This window comes from Bison bison, unplaced genomic scaffold, assembly GCF_000754665.1.
Source record: "Bison bison bison isolate TAMUID 2011002044 unplaced genomic scaffold, Bison_UMD1.0 scf7180017864213, whole genome shotgun sequence".
NCBI lineage: Eukaryota > Metazoa > Chordata > Mammalia > Artiodactyla > Bovidae > Bison > Bison bison.
The window spans coordinates 2,443,585-2,454,131 of record NW_011494785.1 but is presented as its reverse complement, the minus strand read 5'-3'; the positions used below and the strand labels follow the sequence as shown (position 1 = coordinate 2,454,131).

The 10,547-nt window shown below is 50.1% G+C and overlaps 1 protein-coding gene across 1 annotated transcript in view; it reads left to right on the top strand.

Moving 5' to 3' along the window:
* Positions 1–10,035, top strand: part of CCND2 (cyclin D2) — a 28,127-nt gene extending 18,092 nt beyond the window's left edge. The window contains exon 5 of the mRNA XM_010844995.1: positions 4,659–10,035. Within this exon, the coding sequence (XP_010843297.1) occupies positions 4,659–4,808 (150 nt within the window). The 3' untranslated portion in view covers positions 4,809–10,035. The remainder of the gene's footprint in view (positions 1–4,658) is intronic.
* The last annotated feature ends 512 nt before the right edge of the window (positions 10,036–10,547 follow it).

The window sequence follows — 10,547 nt, the reverse complement described above, 5'->3', positions numbered from 1 at the left end:
GAATTGGAAGACTCTGTCTCAGTCTTAAATAGCTCCCAGAGAAGTTCCAGGACATCACTCTCCTAGGGTCGTCCTGGCATATTAGAATCCTGTTGTCAGTGGGTTATTACAAAACCGCACCTTCAGTGCCAGGGGCGATGCGATTAAGACTGGGCTTCCCAGGTGGCTCCATGTTAAAGAATCCCACTGCCAGTGCAGCCGACGCAGGAGATGGGGGTTCGATCCCTGGGTCGGGAAGATTGTCCTGGAGGAGGAAATGGCTACCCACTCCAGTATTCTTGCCTGGAAAATTCCACAGACAGAGGGGCCTGGCAGACTACAGTCTGTGGGGTCACACAGAGTTGGACGCAACTTACGTCATCTTGGTCCCCGGAGCCCTCGTGAGCACACCTTCTCCCAGAGACCCCTCTGTTCCCCAGACTTGTCTTTCGTGGACGGGACTGGGTCTGTGTGGTCAGGGGCCTCCTGAAGAGTGGCTGGAGGAAGGGAAAGCGGGGGCAGGGCGGCAGAGGAAGCAGAGTTGGAGCTGAGGCTTCCCTGCGCGCCTGCCTGATTTTCACTGCGGGCCTCATTTGGTATTCAAGGAAATAAGCCCAACAGGCTGCGAAGAAAGGAAGAATGAGATAGTTTCCTAAGTTGTCTGTGCCTGATTTGGCCGCGGGTCTGGGGCTCATTCAGCCCTTTGTCCCCCTGTTGAGTGCAGTGCGTGTGTGGTGACAATGCCCTGATGCAGCGACGCTGGGGGCCGATGGTAACAGTTCCGCAGCCCATTCACCGAGGCCGAAGAGGGTGCAGGGCGCAGGGCTGGAGCCAGCAAGCGGAGGAAGTCGGGGCCCGGGGGGACGGAGCCTGGCATCACAAACGCGGCTGTCAGGGCTCCGGGGCCGCGTCAGGCGGGGGGAGGGGGCCCAGCCTCGTGGGGCTGGAGGCCTGCCCGACCCCCAGCGCTGGGGAGTGCCACCTGTCCAGGCTGACAGACGAGCATTATGGCTCTCCTTCTAATCAGCTTAATTTGGGGCATCTCGACACAATGGCTGGTGCTTTTGGAGGCTGCCGAGGAGCAGAGGGCCCTGGGGCATCTTTTTATCCGAGGCACTGTTGCGGTGGGGTGGGGCGGGGTTGGGGGGGGTGCTGGTTTCCAGGCCACTTTTGGGCTATGTCTGCCTTTCCTGGAGATTCTCTGGTCTGTCTTTCCTTAGAGCCTGGAAGGAGCAGAGAGTTGCACAGGGAAGAGGGTTCTGCAATAGGAAGCTTGCCCTCTGAAGGCCAGGGTTAACTTCTGACTACATGTGACTGGGGGACGAGCCAGCTCCAGTTCGGTTCCCTAAGCTGGAAAGTGAGGGCCGCTGGCTGTTACAGCTCCCCCTGCCCCAGAGCCCCTGTTCTCAGATTCTGCAAGGATCTGCGTGTGTCACTCTAAGAACTCCGCCCGAAGACACACTGACATCACTCTTCAGCTTTGCCTCTTGTTCCCTTCAGACTCTGCAGCTTGTTCCCCCATCTATTTGTCTGTTGCCATCTATAGTCTTGGCCTCCTCCCTCTAGGCCACACCCTCCACCCTGGTCCCTGCTGGGGAGATTGAGAGCCCTTTGGGCAGGACTGGGTGGGGGTGCTGGTCTGCTGCAGGTAGGGGCACCAGCCCATCCTCCCTCCAACTTCACTTTCCAGCAGCTCACAGGAAATTCACAGCCTTAGGAAGTCCACAAAGGGGAAGGGCTCCTGCGATGCTGAAGGAAGGTGTTAAAATGCAGGGAGTGGGGAATTCCCTGGATGTCCAGTGGTTAAGACTCTGCACTTCCACTGTGGAGAGCTCAGGTTCTATTCGGTCTGGTAACTTAAGATCCCACATGCTGCATGGCCAAAAAAAAAATTTTAGGAAAGAAATGTAGGGCATGAGCTCTGTGCTCCAGGAAGAGGGAGGCCGATTTCTTACCTTTGTGCCTCCATCATAGGAGAACTTCAGCATCCTTTATGCAAAATGAGTTCTTGCCCTCAGATAGGTTTTCATCTCGCGGAGAGCGACAGATCCCACAGTTGAAACTCAGATGCTGTCAGCAGTGGAACCAGAGGAGGGTTAGATGTAGACCTCAGAGTGCTTCCCAGGAAGGGGGACAAAATTGACCCCTGAGAGCCTTCGCTTCCTGCTCCATCCTCATGTTTGCGGCAACTGCTACCGTCCTTCCTTTTCTCTCGAAGTAAGAAGTATCAAAGAGGAAGAGCTGGCCACTGTCAAAAGTGATTTACATTGACTGAAGGAAGGAGAGTCTGGGTTTTGTGTGATATATTTCTTGATTTTATTCAGGAAATCGTGAAAGTTTGGGGCTGCAAGTTAGGTAAATATGATGTTCGATGCCTGTGTTATCTTGAAGTCCTGTAGAAGTGATTGCCCGGTGTACCAGCCTGCCCCGAAGGACTTTCTCAGAACTGTTCCTTTAGGGTCTCAGGCTGCTGGGAGGGAAGCCTGAATACCAGGAAGAGCAGGCACCTGGGTGACCCCCAGGGAGACTGTCCATGGCCCCCTATCAAGCTGCTTAGCTCTCTGGAGCCCCATCCCTATGTTCAGAGGACCACCCATCTCAGCTGCTGGTGTGGCTAATGCAGAAATGATCACGGCATCCTGGGTTCATCATATTGTTGGGTGGCAGTTGCATTGACGCAGAAACAGAGTCTCGGAGGGAAGAAAGTCGACAGGGTTGGTGGAGAGCTGGTCCCTAGGGGACCAGCCAGAGCAGTTTGGACTGTCCTCAGTTTTTGCCTTGTTAACCTGATGCAGAGAGAGAACTCATTGGAAAAGACCCTGATGCTGGGAAAGACTGAGGGCAGGAGGAGGAGGGGGCGACAGAGGATGAGATGGTTGGATGGCATCACCGACTCAATGGACATGACTTTGAGCAAACTCCAGGAGGTAGCAAAGGACGGGGAAGCCTGGCGTGCTGCAGTCCATGGGTTCGCAAAGAGTCTGCATCCCTGCTGAATGCTCCATCCCCGGTGCCCGTTCCGCTGTGCCCCTCACCTGTCTTGAGCAAATTCTCACTCGTACCTCATTTCAGAGAAACCTCAGGAATTTGTTCAGATTTCCAAGACTTCCACTTTGTAATGAATGATTAGGGCTTCATCTGGACATTGCAACTGATCCTCCCTCTGTGAGCGTCTCCTGAGCCTTACTTTACAAATGGGGAAACCAAAGACAGAGAAGGAGAATAACTCAGTGGTGCCCACAAGTCTGGTTGTGGGGACAGCAGATGCCACCTCCCTCTGTCCCTCTTCACTCATTCTGAGTGGTATTTCATATCTGCTCTCAGCGCTTGGGCTGGTCTCACTCCAGATGTTAATTTTCCTAAAAAGTTGTGGTTTAACAGCGTACGGTGGCTGAGAGATACAAAAGGAAAATGTCGGGGCATGGAAACTTTCCTGGGAGCTCCAACTTTATTTTAGATCTTTGGAAAATAGAGATAATGCTTGTGTGCTTGGCAGACTGCAACCTCTGGGCAGTGAAAATTGCATGGTGGAGCAAACACGGGGGGAACATACATGAAACTGTGAAAAGACCCAGGCAGAGTGGAGTTCACATATTTTCCATACGTTTACGAGAGTGCCAGGAAACCAGTCTTGATGAGTAGAGAGGTCGGGAGATGCTGAGTTGGCCAAAAAGTCCATTCAGATTTTTCCATAACATTTTACAGGAAAAGCCGAAGGAACCTTTTGGCCTACCCAGTATCTGCTATGAGCAGTGACTTCAGCTCACAGCCCGGTTGCTAGTGCCAACCACCGTCCCACCCTGATGACACCCATGAATTCCTGCTGTGTCAATGTCACCCAGTTTAGAGGAGCTTCTGCATGGGGCTGACACACCCTGAATCTTCCCTACCAAATATAGACTAATCTCAAAGCAGTGCCGCAGCTTTTTCTTTTTGCTTTCTCCCCAATTAGACGGCTCAAGCGTCCAGAACTTTGTAAACATGCTGTTGTATTTTTTATGAGAGTTAAGGAAACAGTAAATAAGTGGAGAGACAAACTGGCTTGTTTCTGAGCCAGTGGCTCTGAGGCTCAGTGTAGTTGAGTCCATTCGCTTGTATCTGCCCCTCGGGTGGTCTAGTTCTGTCACACTATCTGGAGGGCTCACCTTCCCCTTTTCCTGCTTACCACGCAGTGGCCCCAAGCAGGAAGCATCCCGCCGGTCCTTGAGTTACCAGGTCCTGCATGGCCGCAAATGGCCCCTCGCCTTGGCCAGCGCTGCCTGGGCTTCTGCTGAAGTGCAGATTCTGAGATGTAGTTGGTTCGGAGAGGGCTGAGAATCGCATTTCTAACTAGCTTCCAGGTGCTGCAGATGCTGCCGGCCTGTGGACCCCACTGGGAGTGGTTCCCCCGCCACCAGGAGGACGCACCTCCTTACATGTTGACTTTCTTTCTACTGGAAGCGGAGAAGGACATGGCAGCCCACTCCAGGATTCTTGCCTGGGAGATCCCATGGCAGAGGGGCCTGGCGGGCTGGAGTCCAGGGGGTCGCAAGAGGCGGAAACGACCTCGTGACTTAAACCACCACCACCTGCTGGAGTGTGGAGTTAGGCGGGCTCAAATCGTGTATGTTCTCTTTGTTGATTGCTCTGTGCCCTGTTGCCCTTGCTAACGGCTCTGGTCTCGATGCTTCTCTTTCTAGGATTGCCTCAAAGCCTGCCAGGAGCAGATTGAGGTGGTGCTGCTGAATAGCCTGCAGCAGTACCGTCAGGACCAGGGCGATGGATCCAAGTCGGAGGATGAGCTGGACCAAGCCAGCACCCCTACAGATGTTCGGGATATCGACCTGTGAGGATGTGGGGCGGGCCAAATGGGAGGGGTGCGTCCAATCCGCTCTCTCCTTCTCTCTGGTTGTATTTGGTTCTCTTACATTTTAGGATGAAACTTAAAAAAAAAAAAAAAATTCTGCCCCCACCTAGATCCTATTGAAAGATCTTTTAGAAGTGAGAGATAAAGGTCCTATAAAAACGAAATCATTACAAGCATTTGGTGCCTATTTGAAGTACAACAGAAGGGAATCCCTTATATATGCCAACAGTTACTGTTTGATGATGTTAAAAGTCATAGTAACATGCTTACAGGAAAACCTGCAGAGTAGCTAGAGAAAAATGTACGCCTGCACTATGGGAACAAGTTAGAGACTTTTTTTTTTCATGTTATGAACTAGCACATATACACCCATTGGATAATTTGGAAGAACTGCGGATGCCACGTATGGCAGGATTGGATTGCGAAGCAATGAACTTGAGAAGGAATTAGAAATAAAGGAGGGACAGGATGGGGAGGGAGTGACAAATAATCTCAGCGCGATCGAACCATTTTGGATGGAGAAGCGCCCGACTCCCAACCACCTGTTTGTTGCTAAGCGATTCTGGGTCTCTAGTGACAAGTCTTGCTGTCTGCAGTAGCTGCTACCTGAAAGAGATGTTCTGTTCTGCCCGTTGGACACAGGTGATTGGATCCTGGGTTTCATGTTTTTCAATACCTTGCTTCTTCTTCCAAACTTGGTTCGTTGCGGACACCACCCCATTTTTATCTTAAAGGGGCAATCTAGCTATGGGCCATCCCCCAAACTCCGTGAAATGGAGGCAGACAGAGCCCCAGGGTGGGATCTAGAACTTTTTTTTTTCCTCCTGAGGTGTTCAAGAGAGTAATGCGACCTTGGCATCCCTCATTAGGAAAAAAAAAAAACCTAATTTTTTTTTGGTGCTGATTGGCATGTCCGGTCCACAGGTGAGCATTGGTATAAACCATTCCATTCGAAAAGCACTTTGAAAAATTGTTCCCGAGGGGGTAGATGGATTGGTTTATGCAAATCATACAGAGCAGAGGCCTCCTTCCTCCTCCTGTGTCCCCTCCCCTCGTGCCCCCCCCCCACCCCCCCGAGTCAGGTTGCTGTCCTGTATCTGACACTCTCTGGGTTCCCCTCCGGGGACTCAAAAGACACATCCCCTTCCGCGAAAATCCCTATGACAACATTCCTAAAAGCAGAGATCTGTAACCATTTTGATGGCACACAAGGATCTTAATTCCCACCTCTGTACTTCCCCTTTGGACATGGAAAGAAAGATGATTGCTGGTGCAAAGACAGACAGCGGGGCATCCGTGTGACATTTCGTTCCCGTTTCCGTTGAGTTTCTTTTGTTGTTGATTTCATTGCAAAGTTGCATTCAGCGTACTTGAACTTTTTTTTTCCTCTCCACGTCTTAGAGGCATTCAGTTAGCAGAGAGGTTGAAGCACCAACTTTTTTTTTTTTTTTTTTGCACAATTATAATTGACAGGTAATGAAGCTATTAAAATATTTGCCTTTTTAAGTAAAAAAAAAAAATAAGATCAGAACAGGGCTACTCTGAAGAATTATTTTATACGCAGATTCTGCCTTGTTTCATAGTATTGAGGGTTTAAGATGGAGAAAAATCTAAGGGGTCTCTTATTTTTCATTTTATTATGTTCAGTTTTTTATTATTTTTTTTTTTTTGCGCTGCTAAGAAGCTAAGATCATTCATCGTTATCCACATTAACAGTACCTAGCTGTAATGTTTCACCGAGTGTGCTGCTATTATATAAACATTTTTATAATATATTATTTTACTGCTTAAATTTCCAAGTCCTGAAGTAGTTGGTTGAGATAGGAGTTCTTCGTACTGGAAAAGCCCTCTTCCATACATAGTGTGTTTTCTTCTGGTTGCGTATTCATGGTTTGTTTTTTTTTTTTTTCCCTCTCTGATCACATCCTTCAAAGACAGAGTATTCTTTACCTCAGGTTTACTGGACAAAATCAATAGCTACGAAAGAAAATGGTTCACATTTTTGTTCTCATTAATACCTCACAACCGTACAGTTTCTGCTTGGGAGCCCATCAGTTAGGGAAGGCGGAGGGGGGAAGGGGCCACAGCCTCTCCCTGATGGAAGGTGGGGGGCTTGACCCCAGGGTCTCATGCCCAGGGACCTCTTCAGTGCTGAAGGTCATCAGGCTTCCATTCTGACTCCGGTATCCTCATCATGATGGAAAAAATGCAATTGGACCAAGGGATTTCCCCTCCCCCGCAAGGCCGACACACAGCGCTGAGTGATGCGGTGTGCTGGGCACGCAGCATCTGCACTTGGGTTCCAGCCATTTGAACAGGCTGTTTGTTCAGAGAGCCTTATCAGGCGGGCCTTTCTAAAGCACACCTGCTTCCAGTTCTCCTTTCACCTGGGAAGTTTCCCTTCCTTCAGCATGTTTCTCTCTCTGGCAAGTTTCTCTTTTCCTGGACGCTGGCAGCCCCTTGGGCCCCCCCCCTTCAGGACGATTTCAGAGGGTTTCCTAGGTCTGAACCTGCAGCAGGCAGGGTTGCCATGGGAACTGCTCCCACCTGTCTGGCCTGTGACAGGCAAAATGCTGGGGCAAGGGCGTGGTCCTCGCTGAGTGGCACTGAATGGTTTTCAGGTTTTAAATAGTGCGCTGAATTGGCATGATCGGGAAAACGGGTCGGGGTGAGTATCGGATCGGTGGTTGAAGGCAGGTGGGCAGGCTGCTTCTGCCCAGAGATGGAATCCCAGGTGAGTCAGGCTCCGTTGACGTGGGTTAGAAGGGTTCAGGACTTGGTGAGTTATGTGATCCTGAGATGCTCAGGATTCCTGGTGGGCCAGTGGGCAGTGAATTCTGAGGTTTGGGGGAGAAAGGCTGAGCGGCCTGTGTTTTATCAAGAGGCCATCCCGCGTAGGCCGTTCTTCTGGGCCCCAGGGTCGGGGGGAGTCTGCGTGGTGGAGAAAAGCATGAGCCCTAGAGTTCTTGAGAGTCTTGGAACCTAAAGAGAAAGGGAGGTACAGATCCCTCTAACAGTGACCAGCTGCTCAGCTCAAACAGAAGCAGCGAGTGAGAGAAATAAGGAAGGATACAGGCCAACAGACTCCCCCCGCAGTCTCTCACTCTCCACTTTCCCTGGAGCCCTAGGGGTCCCCGGGACCTTCTAGCTTTTTCTCCTTTTCCTCCTCGTGCCTAGTGTGATGGGAGGCGCAGGGTTGCAGCTAGGAAGGGTGCTACGTAGTTTCTGCTTTCCTGCCTGCTCCTTCCTTAAACAGAAGACGGGCCCAGGCATTGTTGAACTGTCTCGTGCCCTCTCCTTGGATCTTGGATCTTGGTTTCCTCGGTAGGAGTTTCTGTCCCAGAGGCATTCAGGTGCATTTTTTTTTTCTCCTCCCGTGAAGGAGGTTCCAAACCTATTCTGGTTTTTTTCCTACCTTGTTGTCATTGTATCTCTCCTTTACTTTGTTCTCTTTTATGTTTTTTTTTTCTTTTTTTGGTTGTTTGTTTTTCTCCATCAGTGGGGACTGATTGTTCCCCTTGCCGGCCAAATTTTGTTCCTTCCCCTGTTTTGGCCAAATCCTAGGGGGTGAAAATCCTCGTATGCCAAAAATATATGCTGAGCATAAGTCAGTTCCACGTGGGTTGTCCATCGCAGCCGAGAAGCCTGCAGGTGGGGGCAGGGGATGGGTGCCTCAGCAGACTGCACCCCCCCTTCCAGCCGAGAGAAGGGGCTTCTGTCCACGGAGGCTGTCCTCTGGAACTGTCCAGACCCCACTGAGCAGCCAGTGTTCCCCAGCCAGGTCCCCCTTGGTCTGTGGGTTGTTTGGAGGCCCTGCTCTGCCTCCTGTCCTCACCTGAGTCGGGCACGTGTGACTCGGAAGGGGCGGCCCTTGGCTGTAGGCATCGGGGTCTTCCCTTCCGAGGAGGCTGCTGCCCACCCCCAAGGGCCCCAGGAGCCCTGGGACTGCCCGCTGAGGAGGACGGCAGGACTGGATGACTTTTTCTCAAAGAGGGCAGCAGACTGTTCTCCCCACAGGCCATGGGGGGACAGGGCTGGGAGAAGAAATAGACGTGCACCTTATATCATGTAAATATACTGATTTTTCTAGTTCAGGAAAGAATTATTGGTAGAGTGGGAACGGGAGATAAGAATGAGCAGGAAATCTTGAGTAAGCCAGCTGGCTTTTAAGCCAAAAGGGTTCCTCCGTGTTTATCTTTGAGACAGTCCAACCCCAAGAATAGCTTTAAAAGGGAAATCAGTGCTGAGACGGTGAAGTCCCTTACCCAACATGCGCCCTGTAGCTTTAGAATGAACGCAGGCTCCTCAGCTGTGGGCTCGGCATGGTTCCCGTCACCCGTTGGTGTGAAACAAGGCGGGAAATTCATTAGGATGTTTATGGCTTCTTCATCCCACCCGGCTTTTCCTGGTTCTGGATTCTAAACAACCCAGAACCATCTCTTTCCTCCGGTGTCTCTGCTTCTAGACTTGCGTGGGCCCTCAGACCCGTTTCTTGGTTTGGGTTTCCGGAAGCCTTCGGCAGACTTATACACGCATGCTCTTGCTGTCACATTTATTCCTTTGCCTGCAGCCTTCTTTGGGGGGAAAAAAGTGCCTTACTGACTGTAGCCATTACAGTAGCCAGTGTATTTTCACAGATGCCTATCCTTTTTTTTTTTAAACAGTTCTCTCTCTCTTTTTTTTTTTTCTTCTTAGTTCTATTTCTTACTGCTCACCACCTCTGAAATCCCCAGCGTGTCACGGGGCCATTGGATTTTTTCCATTATGTTCATTACCCTTGTACCATGTACCTCAGATCTCTCTCTCTCAGTTACAGTTTCTCGTCTTGGACTTTCTTTTATTATTATTATAATTTTTTTTTTTTTTTGCTTTAAACGAGTGTGATGCCATATCGAGTCAATGTTAATCTCTCACCATGTACTCTATAAGAGGTGTGGGTGTTTATTTGGTCGGCGTGCAAGCAAGTGCTAACGCAGCATGATCAGTATACACGGAAGGTTTTTAGGAAGTATGGGAAAAAAAATGTTGTATTGGCTATGATGGTGGCATGGTATAGTCAAGCTGCCTTTTCTGAGGTCCTATCTTTTCAGTGTTAAGTGATTTTTAAAAATAATAACCTGTTTTTCTGACTAGCTTAAAGATGGATTTGAAAATGGTTTTGGATGCAATTAGATTATGCTATTTGGACAATAAACTCACCTTGACCTAAAGTCTCTGGCTCTTTGACTTATTTTTTAGACCAGCAGTCCTCAGTGTGGAGCACAACCTTCTCGGGTCAGAACTCTTGGCCATAGTTGGTGTTGGGGTAAAATGTGGATCCTAACCTGAAGGCTCATTTAGGTCTGTCACTTGGGTGCAAGCCATTGATGGCCTTTTAAAAACAACAACAACAGCAACTCTTAAGGATCACCCAGGCACCCCTCTTGTAAAAAACTGGAGCCTCAGACCGCTTTCAAGAGGTGCGTCAGTCACTGCTATCGTGACTGACCTCAGATGCTGTCCCCTGATTATTGCCAGCTCTTCACTCCTGGGTCTGAGTGAGCATCTTCTGGCTTCTGAGGTGCCATTTTAAGATTGTGTGTGTGTGTGCTCAGTCGTGTCCGACTCTTAGTGACCCATGGAATGTAGTCTGCCAGGCTCTTCCATATATGGGATTCTCCAGGAAGAATACTGGAGTGAGGAGCCATTCCTGTCTCCAGGGGATCGTCCCAACCTAGGGATG